This window comes from Manacus vitellinus, unplaced genomic scaffold, assembly GCF_001715985.3.
Source record: "Manacus vitellinus isolate BGI_N305 unplaced genomic scaffold, ASM171598v3 scaffold_50_pilon, whole genome shotgun sequence".
Lineage (NCBI taxonomy): Eukaryota > Metazoa > Chordata > Aves > Passeriformes > Pipridae > Manacus > Manacus vitellinus.
Genome location: NW_021940612.1, coordinates 3436762 through 3453725, shown reverse-complemented (window position 1 = coordinate 3453725; position 16964 = coordinate 3436762). Strand labels below are relative to the sequence as shown.

Below are 16964 nucleotides of genomic sequence, written 5' to 3'. Positions count from 1 at the left end.
TCTCCTTTATTCAGACGACCAACCCTTTTGTGGCAGGGGTTTCCTGACTGACAGGAACTCAGGGCCCCTTAATAGGATTTCCATATTATTTCCAACACCTGTCTAGAAGTTATTTGTTTACACTGAAGGAGGCGAGATTCTCAAACCAGACATCTGCTTCTGGTTCAGGCATATTTTAGGAAACCATCTAGAAAGAAGCTTTGTTGCTATGGAGACACTTTTATTTTCTTCCCTTAGTTGGCTGAAAAACATTAGCATTTCAATTTTTTTTTCTTCAAAAGGCCAAATGTCGCTTAAGCAAATACAGAACTTTTCAAATTGCTATGCAGAATAGGTTAATCGAGCTTTCGATATTTAATTAATTATTCAACTCAGCTAGAGCTGTACTAAAGAGAGGCAGGAAACAGTTCAACTTTCCTACAAACTCCCTTCAATGGTCGATTCCTGATGGCTGGCCTAATTGCTTCTTCCCTCAAAGCACAACTAAAACTTTGTAATTCATGTTGCACTCAACAATCTTGCACAATAACTTGTATTAGACTACTCATTTCCCTCCACATTCTTCTAAAATCAACCTAAGGAGACTGACAACATTTGGACTAGGAATGTGCTTCTCTCTCTCTGCCAGGGAGGAGACAGGAAGAGCAATACAAATATTAATGTAAGTATTAACATACCACTAGCATTCAGTAACATAAGTGATATGACAAAATTCCAATGCATGTCATCCACGTGGTAGAATCCAGAAGGTAAACCAGTACACTCTTTCTCTCCCTTTAGCAGATAATCTGCATGCCCAATGACTCCACTAATTTGCATAAAAATAAGGAATGTTTCAAGTTACTTTGGACCTAAGGGTTTTAAAGACAACTCCAAAATGCTAAGTGTTCAATATAAAAGAAAAAATAATTATAGCTATAGTATATAGATATCTATAAGGCAAAACACAGCCACCTAGTCTGTGTCTTGCTTTAACAAAAATTGGTGTTTATTTTCTCGCATTATACGACTAACACCTATGTAACTTGACCTGCAAATGTGTTCTTCATTCCAGACTCATTCACCAAAAGTAAACTGGTGTAAGACATGAATGCCAGCATCCAAAGTATGCTTTTATTAACACACAGTGAGAAGAACTTCAAAAGATATAATAAACAAATTAACTCCCTCCCTTTACTTCTTTTCCTCCAGCTATTATACTGTCAAAGCCTTTGCACTGGAGGCCTTTCCACCCACCTCCTCATTCCAGCAAACTTCCTCTTCCTACTCTACGATGTGAAGTCATAATCCTGTGTTATCAACATCACAGTCTGTTGCCATGGAAATAATTAGACGTGACTGCTCAGGTTAGAAATTACGGCCCATGTGTGTGTTTACCTTCTGGGTGAAGAGAGAAACTGGAGAGAGAATACTTGAGTTACCTTAAATCACCAAGTGGCAAAATAAAAGCTTGATAGTGAGAAGCACTACAGGAATTTTACCAAATGTGGGCACACCACTGAATTAGAATCAACCTGTGGTAACTGGCAAAAGGATGCAAGATCAGAGGACAGCTATTGAGTAAAAGAGGTAAAACCATCAAAAATGGCAGAAGCAGCTAATTCTTTGATACCAGAGTACGCGCGGTTACTTTCATATGAATATGAATTCCCTACACTAAATTAAAATTCCCAGATGTCCTCATGAAAAAGCCTTAAGATGTGACACTGTATGAATTAAAGAAATGTAAAACTCAGTTGGGGTGGGGGGAGAAAAGAATTAAAAAACACAGCAGGGATATATATACCTGAGGTTCAGTTTCATGTTCTAAAAGTCTGTTAAAAACACAGGGCTTGAATGACATACTACGAGTCTAACCGTGAAAAGGTTATAAAGAAAAAAAAGCAGTGCCAAAAAATCTGCTCCATAAGATAGACTGAGACAACAAACAGGACTCTGCTAATTAATATTTGTTCTGCTTCAGCATACAGTTACTGGACCAGACTGCAACAAACAAGCATGTCTCACCCAATCACATCATTAATCCACTCACATTCACCACCTGAGGACCAGCTATGCCCCACAGATATTTATTCATCTGTTCCACAAACAAACAATTACAACACATTTTCTGGAATTAGGGCACCTGTTACATTCAGCACAGCTTACAGGCCCAGAGGCAGATATCAATTAATACTGAAAAAATTACTGTATCACAAGCCAACAGAAGTTACTTATTATTATTTGGTAATGCTATCCCCAAAACACCCATAAAGATCAAAAACACAACTCTTGTAGAGCAGTGTAGTTCAAATATGCTCTGCTTAAAACTACCACTTCATCATTACAGAAAGCAAAACACATGTAATGCCTTGTTTCCAAACAGAGAAAGGTACAAACAGAATCTGTGGCATGAGTGTGAAATGTCTGGATTTTAACAAGCCTATGAAGCGCTTTTCAGCTGAATGGTAATTAATTAGCAAAATAACAAAATTATTAGGAAATAAATTCTGCAAATTTCTTTAAGTTTGTAACAGGTAACTATGTTTCTTTGTCTCATTAAATACATAGTGAATACAAAGACATCTTGCAGACACTCAAGCCACTAGACGAAGTCACATTTAAAAGAAACCTGACAAACAGGACAAAGTTCACAGCAATACATCACAGTAGTTTATCTTCCTCTATCAGCAGAAGAACAAAGCTAGAAATGTAATTACATGAGATAGTATCCAAAAGTCTTACATAGTATACGTTGAGCATTTTTATTTTAAACCATCTAGTACTTTCCAGAAGCATTACACTCACCAACTCTTTTTTAAGTATTAGGTTACTTTCAGCTTCAGGAGTAAGCAGCTTACTCACAACTAAATGAACAGAGGTCTAAACAACTAATAGTGGCTAACAGCTTGTGAAGCACTGGAGCACAGGCTACCACAAATGCAAATGGAATGGGGGAATCTCACCCATCCACTTTTCCTGTATCTCCCACACATGTAATTATTAGCTTTCACACAGATTAAGGCAAAAGTAATCTTATTTCTAAATTCACCTCAATTTGTCCTGACAGACTTCTTTCTCTGAATTCACCAGCATGTTGGCCTGAAATTCACCCCAAAGCTGCATTCGATAAATTATTTCAGATATTTTCATTTAAAAGTCTGTACTTTTTCGCAGGGGAATCCCAGATTAGCTGTTTTATTCCTGCCACAAGACTGCGGTTTTAAATTTTTGGCACTTGTTGCTCCCGAAACAGTAACCTCTGTCATCAAAATGAACAAAGTTTTCACCAAGCTGGCAAGTCGTACTATAGTCATAGTCTCTGCCCCAAACAATTTAAAAATCAGGTGAAGAAAAAAAAACAAAAAAACAAAACAAACACAAACAAACAAACAAACAACCCCTAAAAGAAAGGCAGCACATGACAGTTATATAAGGAACAAGAGATCTAGATTAACAAAAGATGTGGTAAAAAGTTACACACACTGCATTCTGTGCACAAAGCAGTGATTCAGAAGACAGATTCTTGAACAACATGCTCAGGAACATCCTGGTTAGCTCTGGCAGGCCCACAACCCAGCCAGCATCTGAGCGGTCCTTCACTCCATTTGCTGCAGTGAGAGTCATGGGAAGAGACTGCTAGCACTAGACTACTTTCTGCCAGGTGGAGCTTTTGCACACAAAATGTTTCCACAGCTGCTTCAAAGGGCATGTGTTACAGAAGGAACTTTGACATGGACCAGCAAAACTTTTGCCACATTTGTCCCAGGGAGGGTACCACAGCTGGGAAGAAGGACATGCTTCCTGAATCGGGAGTTCTCATAGGACGTGGAAAAAAATTTGTGTGGTGCAATTAGCAAGCAAGAATTCAGTTTAGAAAAATCCTTTTTTTCTTTTTTCCTTTTCTTTTTTGAAAAAAAGAAGTTTTACAGCTTCAAAAAGGAAACACACTAAGTCCACTGTGAAAAGCTGCTCGGTTAACCGCAGAGCAGTTTGTCTTTCTACCTAAATACACTATATTCCCTCTGAGCCCTTAAGCCAGGGCTGCCAGTTGAGCGCAGCCCTGGCACATGCCCCCCTTCTCTTCCTTTTGTGTGCTCCACAGCCTTGCCACTGCACAAAGAGCACTCCCACGGCCCAGTTTACTGCCTTTAGAGTTTTCCCACACTTCAAACTTGGCGACAGATTTGGAAGACTGAATCCAAGCAGCAAGAGCTCCCAATGCTGCCCTTCTCCACAGAGCTTCCTCTGCCAATGCTGATCTAGTATTTAGGAACAGCTCCTGGACAATCTTGTTACCTGGAAAGTGACTACTCAGCTGCAGCAGGAAACTACTCGCTCAAGGGATGTGCTGGGAAGGATGTGAGTCCAGTCTGGCTTATCAGGCAGAAAACATCACATTTGGAAGAATGATGCAAAGTGCCTTTTCCCTGGTGTGAACTAAGAGGAGTCAGGATCAGCACAGCTAGAGACAGCAAGTTTCACTAAGAGAACTGCCCAGAAAATCCAAAGTGCTGGAAATGGTGGCAAGCAATGGGACATTTCAGCCAAACTTCTTTCTTTATAGAAATGGCTAGTGTACCTTCATTACGCACACTACAGTGTAAATTTACACTTTATGAGCTATTTTAAAATCTGCCCTGCTTAATAATCTGTATCAGCAAGAAAACTTTAAGGTGTCTCTTACAATTAAACCCAGGCAAAACGTTATATAAATCAAAATTTTGCTACCATATCAAAATGTTACACTGGGGCTGTATAACATCGCTCATTTCCTCATTACATGCTACACTAATTACTACCAGCAGATTCAGAATTTTCTGCACATTAGAGGCTTTTAAAGGAGCTATAAAAAATTTCAGGCACCATTAATTTAAATTTGTATTGAAATTTCCTTTTGACAGATGGCCAAAAATTACTTACTATTTAGAGTACCAGAGCCTCCCTGTTTGCACATTGAAAGAGGAAAGTAAAAAATTAAAAGGAAGAAGGAAATTTATGTCACGTTCATTACCTGTTAAATGTTAAGAGGCATTATCCTGCATGAATAAATTATTTCTTACAAGCACACAGACTCCAGCTCCTGGCAACTGGCACGTTCTGGCTGACAAAAACCATCTCAAGTCACACAGCAGACAATCATAAAACCCCTGTCTTAACTGGGAACCACTTAAGGGAGGACAGATCAATTAAACAAGTGACTAACTGCTACTCTGGGCATCACTGCAAACATTTAAGGAAATTAGCAAACTATTTTGCCTTGCAAAGTTGGCAGTAAGTCCCATAATGCTGACACAGAAACCAATTCACAACCTGAACAGCGTGGAAGACAAACACCTACTTATCAGTTCAAAGTAAACTGGCACAAACTAGCAATGCCCTCCTCTCCCTTTGGAAGTTGTATGAGTAACAGCAGCTTTGAATCAGTCCCAGACAAAATTGGGCTTTTCAGTACAAATGCTCCCCCTAACACCCATGCCAGCATAAACACCCCAACATCCCACAAATGATAGAAACATGACTAGCATGTATTGTTTAGAAACAGCGGATGGTATATACCAGTAGTTCTCCTCAGCCACTTTCTTGAGTGAAATCCTCATGGTTCTAACTACACAGGTATGCAAACTCACTCAAGAAACCAGATGAGTTTGTATTGCCATATTTAGGTAACTGCCCTACTTGTATTTGTTTGTTTGAATGCAGGAAAAAGGAAAATGGACTAAACCTATCTGTTCACAGCAAAGAGGGGATGTTCTAGGGAAATAATCATTAATCTGTGCCCAGCCTCATTGCATAAAGCACTAAGGGCAGTTTCTAGTCCTCATGACAAGAAAGCTGAAGTGAAATCCAACGCACTGCTGTCTTATGTCAGCAGATAGACAGCTTCAGTGCCTTTGCTGCTCACAGTAAAAACTGACAGTTCCTGTCAGCTCCTGGTTGTTATGCAGAGCCGTGTGAGTAATCGCAAAACTGACAACCATCGGCTCAGATGCACTTGGCTGGGACATGTCAGAGTTGGCAGTGGCAGAATGGGTGCACTGGGGTAGACTGTGGGACACGTCCCCACCTGTAGTTGCCAAAGAAGCAAAGCAAAGGCATAGCCCCTCACGCTTTAGCCCCGGTTGGACACGTTTCTGACGGGGACAAAGCCTGTGCCCAGAACCATGGTTTTCCCAATGCCAGCTAGGGCACACTGTAACATCTGACTGAGAAGATCCTCATAATCTTGTCTAATGCACCCTAGACTCATGCTGTGAACACCTCTTCTGCCACTTGGCCAACTCCAAGAATATATATAACAATATTCCTAAAAAAACCACCACTAGAAACGTGACAAACTCATCGTAAGTGCTCAAAAGGTTGGCATAGGTTTTGCCATCTGTAGAAGTTTATTTTTCATTTCACATACCAGCACCTAAAAAGGTTTGTTGACCTTATGTTTCTGAAAACCATGCAAACTAGGAGAGCAGACCGATCCAGGAGAGGGCAGGGCCAGGGTACAATCTCCCCACTTGCAGCATGGAAACCTCAGGAGCCTCTGAGAGAGTCTAGTGGCTATCCAGTATCGAAAAGCATCCAGGTACATAGCATCACTGAATGCTCAAAAATATACAGGCTGCAAGGTGTGTTATTACATCTACTTATGGACACTACCATACACAGGATGGTACATACAGAGTAATACAGATACATTGCAGAGTCATTCAGAACCTGAAAATTAACTTCTGGAAACAGAAGGCAGAATCCTCAGTGTGAGTACCACGTTCATCAGAGTAGGAAAAGGCAGCTCACTCCTCTCCAACTACTTGAGTCAGGACAGCAGGCAGCATCCCCTCTCTCCTCTGAGAGAGACAGAGTTCTCCTTTCATAAGTGCATTATAAGGAAATATCAGAATTACAGTTTACAGTCTCCAAATTATTTAAGGCTAATGGCTAATTGTTTCTGTCTCAGAAGCGTGGGCAGGGACCCCAGGCAGACTTTTCACTCTAACCAAAAACAGCCTCGATGCTGTTCCAGCAAACTTGCTGCTCAGCATGTTGCTTGCAGTCCTAGCTGTCCCACTACTAGCCACTTCCTAAATGTGATACACAATCTATGCAGGGTGCTGCTACACGAGTATCACAACTCAGTTTCACTTGGTTTTTCCACCACTCTGGGCCATACTTTAGAAAAATGCAGTGTGCCTACAGCTCTGTCAAGCTACCCTTTACACCTATGAAATGGAATCCTACCTTGATGGAGTCTCTGTCTGCATGCATAAGGAGGGGAAGAGACGGTGGCAGGAGATGGAGATGGGGGAAGAGAGAAAGAGAAAAGTACCGGTTAGTTTACATAAAATTATACATTTATCATACTGGGAAGAAAGAATCCTGATGTCTGTTAAATAATAAATTTCACAGATGTTAACTTTTCTGTACAGTTAATTATTAACGCTGTGCAGCCAGATTTATAAAACTGGATTTCTAGCACTTGAACATAATTTCTGGCTACTGCTAGATAAGAAACACTGAAGTAATTAGCTTGGAATTCTTCTGAAAATCTCTCTCCCCTCCTCTCCTCTCCCCCTCTTTTTTTTTAACAGGAGAATTTTTTAAAAAAAGAAGGAAAACAAACAAAGCCACACACTCATCTGTCAGCACCAACCTCTTTGGTGATCATTATCATGGTGCTTCTTCTCATCTTTAATTGGGAGGTGTGACTGCCCACCCAGCGCACTGGAGAGTGCCAGGAGACCAGCACTGCTGCCAATGGGTGGGATGGCTGGAGGCTGCAAGCCCGAGGGGTGCGGAGTGAGCGGCACGGGAAGACCATGTCCGTGTGACAAGTGCTGGGCCTGAAGTTGTTGCTGCTGTGAAAAACAAAACACAGATATTGAATTTGTTCAGGCAACTGGGGGTTGTCTGATTGCTTATATACATCAACTGTGATTGATTAGATCAACCAATGCATCTGATCAATTCAGATATCAACACACAAACATCCTGGTGTTTTAAAAATGTCCATGTTTGGACACAACACATTCAGTAAACTTCAGGCTGCAAAAGAAGAAGAACAACAATGAAAACAAAACAAAATAAAAGGAAAAAAAAGAATAAAGGAAGGGAATGTTCCCATTTTTGGAGAAATCTCTGTTTTTCTGACAGAAGTATTACATTTTTCTCTTTCTAGCAGAAACGCACACTACACGTCTAATCAAAACACATGTAACTATAAAAGTAGTTATATAATAAAAAAAAGCTGAAAATTGAGAAAATTAGTGTTAAACAGTTCTCCCAGCGCCACTACACAGCATGCAGTGAAAGTTAATTTGAAAGAGAAAACCCAAATTAACAATCCAGAAAAGGAAACTGGTTGCAGCCACCGTTTAAAGCCCTTTAAGTGTCCTCAGCGGTACTTGAGCAAATTACTAAAGAAAATCTAATGTAGCAAGGCTTGGATCCTCCTGTAGGCTTCCTCAATAATGCTGAAATAATTGGGTACTCTGTGCACGTTTAGTGATGCTTGAATGAAAAGCTAGAGGCCTGCCCTTGTAGTCTTCTTTAGCTGCTGACTCTGTGTTGTGACAGGTTTATTTGAGTGGGACTGTGATGCATGCACCAGTAACTGCACTGACAAGAGTTTAAAGTCATTTTTACCAGTACACTGGCAACACAGAGAGAAAGCCCTTGAGAGGTTCGAACTGGAGTGCTTGACCTCAACCAGGGCTGCATCAAGCTCTGTGCTATACTAACCACTGTGGGATAGATAGACTGTTGCTATTCATTGGGAAGGCAAGGGCAAAAAAAACCAGATCAAAACAAAAAATCAAACAGTTGAAAAAGTTTGATAGTTGAAAAAGTTAAATATATCCCAAGAAAGATCTGTTCAGATCTAAGGTTTGCATGCTAACAGTCCCAACTAATTTCTGTTCATACAATAAATAGATTAACTCTGAAATTTTGGTTTTCAAGCAGCCATTGCTCAGGATTCAGGTAAATCCCATAAGTCCTCTGGGATTGTTCTCTCCCCCCGCATGTCTGTATACAGGACTTCAGGAGAAAAAAAAAAATGTAATTTGCTTTGCATAAACCAATTCCACTTTAAATTTCTAATTGCTAAGGCTTGAGTTCTACTTTTGTTTGGTTTTCATTAGAACTTAAATTTACTTCCCACCCTGCAACCTATCTCTTGATAATCAACAGACACGTTGCTCGCTTTACTACTCCCTTCCCTCCCCTAGCATGAATCTTTACATAAGGGTGAGCTGAAAGTAAAAGGCTGCAAGTCACACACACAGTATGCTAGATAACTCTTGCAGCACACTGCATGCCTTCCTTAACACCCCACCCCTAAAGTACAGATCCTCCTCTTCCTCTTGGAAATAAAACCCATGCAGTGGAATCAGACTGGTGGTAGCACACATGTGTCATCCACTCAAGATCAGTGCCAGGGAAAAGAGGGGAATGATCCAAAAGAATGGTGAGAGGAAAAAAAAATACAAAAGGGGTGGGGACCACACAACAACAACAAAATCAAAACCAGAAAGAACATTCTTCCAGGTGGAAGAAGAAGGGAAGGCTCAATCTTTTCCCTGCTTGCAAACCCATGTGTTCCCATTCTAGCAGGTGCTCCTTCTTGTAGAAAGCATCAAACACATTTTGCTTGCTTGATGCTCTTATGGCAGTATGCTTTGTTTTTCAGAATTTTAAATTAATTCTAATGAAACAACTCAAGAGCAAACAGTGTATTGTTTAGCTTCGGTTTGAATGGGGCTGCCTTAAAGCAAGGAAACAATCAGGCATGCCTGATCTGGGGAGGGAGGAGAAGAGCAAGCAAAAGAAAAGGGATAGACAAAATAATCTGTGTTCTATCAGCTGATTTTGAGCAAGGAATTTCCCATTCCTGTTTAACAATATGCTATAATGTACTGCAAGAAGAACTCTGCCTTATTCTTGCCAGCAGCTTAAAACAAAGACTTTGAGAAGAGCTCAAGAGTATCAACAATGAGCTTTTCCCTTGTTAACTATTACACTGTCAACCAAAAAGAGACACTCATTTCACAGTATTGTACAACCTGTATAGATCCCTACTGACCTACCGTATTTGCACTATTTGACCTCCTCTGTGGATATAGGATGGTTTCCAAAAAGCTGGAAGAAAACTGCAATAAAAATGTAATGCCCTTTTTTACTGTTCTTTGTTGGGAACCTCTCCACATAGCTCAGCAAGACAACAGCACAGACTGAATCTTGGATGTACTGAACATCACTAATGCCTCTCAGGTATAGTATGGTCATTAAGAGTAATGGCACTTCAGTGCCTAGCAGCTTGGGATCACCCTGAACAGCTTGGCTGGCCCAGTCCTTCTTGGCCAAGAACCAATGTGTTTTCATTGCAAGTTGCATTGCAGAGAGCTCTGAAAATAACTGCAGAGAGTAGCGGGAAAAAAAACCCAAACCCGGAGCCTTCCTGCCATGGAGAACTGCAAGTTCTTCGATTAGAAGTGATGGGAACCTAAAATCTGGAAAGAACATGGTCCCTGTAGTGACAAAGTGTCATTCACTAATACAGCAGAAATTCAGTCACTTGTAGCAGCACAAAGAAAACGGTATGAAAAGTAGACTGTTAAAGAAATCTAAGTTAACACCCAAAATTTCAGCACGGCCCCATATGCCTACGCCACACAGACAGAGGTAATGTTGTGCATGCTGTTAGGCTGGGCTGGAAGTAAATGTCCAATAACAGAAGGATTATGGACTAGGATTGCATTGGTATGGGAAAGGACTATGGACTATGACCACCTCCATTACAATGGATGATGCTGAAAAAATGAGGCACTGGTTCAAACCCAGAAATGACACAAATTCAAGTGAAGCACTGAGCAGGCTTTTGCTCACAGAATATAGAAGAGAAAATAAAAGTATATAATCACATAATTAGTGCTGTTTGCTAATAAGCTTAGCCAAGAAAGTAAAGACAAAGCGACATCACATCTCTGACTGCCATTTCCATGACCTCTGAAAACTATTACTGTATTCAAACACCCACAACATTCGCAGCTTGGTTTTGCTTTTCCCCTGTCCATAGGTGTCACTGGTGAGCATCAGGTGGACCACATGCAGTTATTTGGTTACAGAGAAAGTTATAAAAACAGGGGCAATTCTTTAGTCCACTGGGCATCAGGTTAGTGGTCCAAAGTGCTAAAAAAGCCTGAACTCCTCTAGTCATCAAAATGCCAAAGACATGGAGCAGTAAGACAACTGACAGATACTCTCCACACACAGAAATATTCTACTACAGAAGAAAGTTCATATTTGTTTCTGCATGTAACATGAAGTTAGATCAAAAAATCCAACACAATTAAAAAACTTGCAAAAAAAGCCTGAAAATGAGCAACACATAATTTTTTGATGTTGTTGTAATCCCTTCTCTTCCCCTTTCTTCATTTTCTTTTTAATTTGTTATCCTTAGTCACATTATTTACGAACTCTTAGCATGTGGTTAACTTTAGAGAATCCCATCACAATTGACTTCAATATGTGTAAAGTCAAGCATACATCTTCAGCATCTATGCATAATAGGTGAAAACTTGGAAACTAGGCTTTATGATGCTGTAAATTTTCCAAAACTATCTGAAAATAAGAACAGTAAAAGTTGGCTACCAAGAAATATGCCCTACAGAATTGCAAAATGCAATGTTTTTAAGAAGATCCAACACACAAAAAATATAAGAGCAGGGGGTAAACATAGCAATCAGAAAGAAGACAAAAAAAGTAGACTGCATTCTTTTTAGTAATATATTTAGGAAGATGATAATTTAAATCAGCTCAGTAGTAAAAACTGAAGTACGACATTCAAAACATATTAACACATGTCAAATAAAGATAACATTTGGTTGCTCCTTAACGGTATTTTATTTTCTGTATATTCTTCTAGGCAGTCTACACTAAGGAATAAAATAACTCCAAAGTCATGTCTTAGCAAATGGGTAAAAAGGATTTGCAAAAGGTTTTTATCTAAGTATCACTAATTTTTACAGCCACAATTCTTAATATTGATGCTTAGCTTAATTCTTTTCCCAAAACATCTTAAGAGATCAAATTTGAAGTAATCATTGATAACAAACCCACTAACAAATTAGCTTCAAATGCTCTCTTGTTATAGTCAGCACATTCAAAGCCTATTTTCCTGGAAAAGGTTCAAGCTTTTACTGGATACTTTCCAAGCAGCTCTGTGTTGCAGTAATCTACCACTTTTACTCTTACAGACCCCTAAAGCTCACAGCCATTACCCAAACAACCTGAACCTCCTTTAACCTGAAGACATTTCTAATGTTAACAAACTAACATCTCAAAAAGATATTTTCTCTTTTATACTTATACTCATGCGTTCACTACCCATACCTGCAATACTGCTGGAACGGGACCTCAAAATATCTAAATCAAATAGCTTCATTGTTTGTTTGAAATGAGTTAGATGATGTGATTGATTGCTCAGAGTGAATCATTAGTAAGATAGCATACTGACAAAACAGAAACCAAGACAAAGAGGAAACAAAGAAATAAAAATAGTGGCTCATAAGTACACAATATTGATGTCAATGGTTTGAACACCAGCAAAGGAAGTCCTTCGGCACACACAGTTATGAGTGTGCCTAGGATGATGTGAATTTTTATCTATCATGCCTGTTCACACCCTTGATGTGATCTGCACTATTTATACTTCCTTTGTACTGGCATAGCATTACTAAAAAAAGTTTTTTTGATGTTAAGATACAACACAGCAAAACAGCTTACAAAGAGAGTCATGCAGTGGTTTCTCCAGTGGAATGGTTCTCGAGCTATATGCATATATACCATATGACTGGTATATAAAGAGACAGTGATACTGATATAGGGTAGAACAAACTACTACCCTTACTCTTTTACAGAATCACAGAACATTTCAAGGAAGAGTGATCATTCCGAAAATTATTACAGTGACCAGAGTAAAAGGAACTATCCTGGTGGGAGTCTGCTATAGACCACCAAGATGAAGAGGCGAATGAAGTAGTCTGTAAACAGTTGGCAGAACTCTCTGATCGCAGGTACTTCTTCTCACAGAGGATTTCAACTTACAAGATGTCTGCTGGAAATACAACACAATAGACAGGAAACAATCCACAAAGTTCCCGGACTGTGTGGAAGATAACTTCCCAACACAGTGGATGAGTGAGACAACAAGGGCTGGCACCACACTGGACCTGCTGTTTGCGAACAGAGAAGGATTATTGCCAGGTGTGTCGGTCAGAGGCCGTCTTGGTCACAATAAGGGCCAGTAGTAGGATCCAGAGAAATACAGACCTGTCAATCTGACCTCACTGCCAAGGAAGATTATGGAACATATCACCTTGAGTTCCATAATGGCCATACAGGACAACCAGGGAATCAGGCACAGTCAGCATGGGTTTGTAGGTCCTGCTTGACCAACCTGATCTCCTGCAACAAGGTAACCCGCTTAGTGGATGAGGGAAATGCTGTGGATGTTGTCTACATAGACATAATAAAGCTTTTGACACCATTTCCCACAGCGTTCTCTTGCAGAAACTGGTTTCCCATGGTATGTATGAGTGCACTGTTTGCCAGATAAAAACTGATTGGGTGGCGGGGCCCAGAGGGTAGTAGTGAACAGAGTTATATCAGCTGGCAGCCAGTCACTAGTGGGTGTTCCCCAGGGCTCAGTACTGGGGGCAGTCCTGTTTAACAACTTTACTGATGATCTGGATGAGAGGACCGAGTGGTGCCCCCAGTAAATTTGCAGATGACACCAAGTTGGGCAGGAGGGTACGAAGGCTCTGCAGAGGGTTCTTCACTGCATCAATGGGCCAAGGCCAATTGTATGAGTTTCAATAAGGTCAAGTGCCAAGTCCTTGGGTCACAACAAACCCAGGGACCACTACAGGCTAGGGGAAGAGTGGCTCAAAAGCTGCCTAGTGGAAAAAAGACCTGGGGGTGCTGGTTGACACCCAACTGAACATGAACCAGCAGTGTGCCCAGGTGGCCAAGAAAGCCAATGGCATCCTGCCTTGTATCAGCAATTGCATGGCCAGCAGGACCAGAGGAAGGGATTGCCCCACTGTACTTGGCACTGTTGAGGCTGCATCTTGAGTACTGTATCCAGTTCTGGGTCCCTCACTTCAAAAAGGACATTGAGGTACTGGAGTACGTCCAGTGAAGGGAAACAGAGCTCGTGAAGGGTCTGGAGGAAAAGTCTTATAAGGAGTAGCTGAGGGAGCTGGAATCATGCATCCTGGAGAAAAGGAGGCTCAGGAGACCTTATTGCTCTCTACAACGGCCTGAGAGAAGGTTGTAGTGCAGTGGGGGTTGGCCTCTTCTCCCAGGCAACTAGCTTTTGGATGAGAGGAAATGGTTTCAAGCTGTACCAAGGGAAGTTTAGATGGGATATTAAGAAAAATCTTTGCACTAAAAGAGTGGTCAGCCATTGGAACAGGCTGCCAAGGGAGATGGCAGAATCACCATATCTGGAAGTGCTCAGAAAAACTTCTGGATGTGGCACTTGAGGACATGGTTTAATGGTGACCACAGTGGTGCTGGTTTAATGGTTGGACTCCATGATCTTAGAGGTCTTTTCCAACCTAAAGAATTCTGTGATTATATGAAAGGTGTTCTAAATTCTAAATTCTAATTGGAAATTTAGAATTGGAAATTCTAAATGATCAGATGCAGCTGATCTACTAAAAAACTCAAACATTTCTGTTCACAAAGGGGAATGAATGCACAGGTTAGACAAAAATAAAGGAGAAAAAAAGAAGAATGAAAAACAATGAAAAAGGAGAGAGAATAAGAAGGAGGCTAATAATAATAAAAGTAATTTTATTTTTTACAGGAATCAAATGCTAGGCTTCTTGTTCTCTTCAAATCAGTAATTTCTGATTCTAATTTCTGTCTTTGAGGATGCTGATTTCACAGGAAGAAAGCAAGCTCTACTGAGAAAACTATGGGGAGAAGAAAAAAATCAATAGCTGTCATTAATCAGAAGAGGAACATTTAGAACTCCTATATAAGTAACAAAGAAACCATCAGAATCATATCTCTACAAATTGCTTCAAAGATCTTTTAAGTGAATGAGGAACAAAAAATCATCTCCCAAATCATATTGTGGGATGAAAGGCAATATATGGAGAGCACATTTCCGTTCTGTCAGGATACATGTTTCACCATTTGTCCTCACTTTCACTCCCACGACTATTTTTCACTCAGTGAAACAGCACAGATAGAGAACAAAAAATTAATAAAACCTCCTAGGAAATAAAAGATTCTTGGTAAAAAAAGGACAGAATCTTAATAAAGGAAAAAACCTAGTCCCCTGCAAAAGGCCAAGTGCACCCTTCCCATAGAATACTGGACTTCAGTAGTTTCTTCTGATTGCAGGACTTCATCTCAATTTCACAGTGACGGTAGAGGGAATTAAGCTCTTCAGAATGATTTTCTATTATCAATTAATAAAGGGCAGAAGTTCCTGCATAAATCATGCCACTTAAAACTCTCTTCTTCCTTCTCTCCCATCAATTCCCAGCCAAGGAAAATCCACATCTCCTGCCAGAGAGGAAAGAAAGCACAAATGCAAGTAAGCTCAAGGTCTTACCATAAGGAGGGCCAGTCGTGTGAAATGTGCCCCGACATACCAAACCTTCACTTTAAAACCTTCTCACAAAGACCAGTGCAAAGAATAACAATGACAACAAACGGGTGTTTTCTGCTACAGACAAACAGATGGCAAAAATCATCTCTGACTAAGGTGCACACTGGTTCAAGTACCTTATTTACAAAGTGCTCCATTCATGTCCTACCCACAGATATTGGGAAGAAATTTTTTTCTCCTCTGGACTCAGTAGAAAAACAGCATCTCTGTTGTGACCTTGTGAACCTTGTTCCTTTTCTTTAGAACTAGAAAATGAGAGCAATGCCAATGCTCTTTCTAGTGGCCTTCCAAATAATCTTCCAGGGTCATCATATTTAAAAGTTTCTGAAACCCTGGGCTGAAAAGTGAAAAAAGTATCACCTGCGAGGTATCACGAATCAAAACAATAAAAGCTAGAAGAAAAGTTAAGCAATGCTACCGATCATAGAGAGATCCAAGTGGCTAAATCTATGAGCAATTCTAACAATCTCCAATCAGCCACAGTGAGAGACAGATTCCAGGCAAATCTTCGAACTAGGCTCGAAAACTATTCCATAGATTCTATATATGCCTCTCCTGAAACACTTTGGCACCATATTAAAAACAGCATCCTGTAGTCCTCTGAAGAATCCTTAGGGTTCTCCCTCAAGAAGAACAAGGACTTGATGATGTTTGATGAAAACAATCAAGAGATCCAGGAATTGTTGAGGAAGAAAACTGCTCACCAAGCACACCTTGCACTGCCATCCTGTCATGTAAGAAAAGCAGCTTTTCATCTTGCATGCAGCAAGATCCAACAGAAACTCTGTGACATCCAGAACAAGCAGTGGATGAATCTGGCTGAAAAAACTCAATTATGTGCAGATATGGGTGATCACAAAGGATTCTATGAGACCCTGAAAACAGCATATGGGTCTACCTACCAGGTACAAAGCCTTCTACTCAGCGCTGATGGGCAAACGCTTCTGACAGATAAAACCTCCATTCTGAATCGATGGTCTGAACACTTTCAGACTCTTTTCAGTAGTAGCCGTGTAGTTCAAGACTCAGCAATTCAGTCCATCACACAACAACCAGTGAAGTATGAATTGGATACTGCCCCCACTTTAGGAGAAACCCTCAAGGCCATACAGCAGGTGAAAACTGGCAAGGCAGATGGGGCTGATGGAATTCCATCTGAATTCTGGAAATATGGGGGTCTTGCACTCCATGCTAAATTTCATGAATTTGTGGTGTGCTGTTGGGAACTAGGCGAACTACCATCAGACCTTCGTGATGCAGTCATCATCACTTTGTATAAGAAGAAAGGTACTAAATCAGACTG

General features: G+C 40.4%; 1 protein-coding gene across 1 annotated transcript in view; it reads right to left on the bottom strand.

Moving 5' to 3' along the window:
• TLE4 (TLE family member 4, transcriptional corepressor) overlaps positions 1-16964 on the bottom strand; it is a 97345-nt gene that overhangs the window by 36196 nt on the left and 44185 nt on the right. Inside the window, exons 5-6 of the mRNA XM_018080921.1 lie at positions 7625-7829; positions 7213-7229 (exon numbers count right to left, since the gene is read on the bottom strand). Of these exons, the coding sequence (XP_017936410.1) occupies positions 7213-7229; positions 7625-7829 (222 nt within the window). The remainder of the gene's footprint in view (positions 1-7212; positions 7230-7624; positions 7830-16964) is intronic.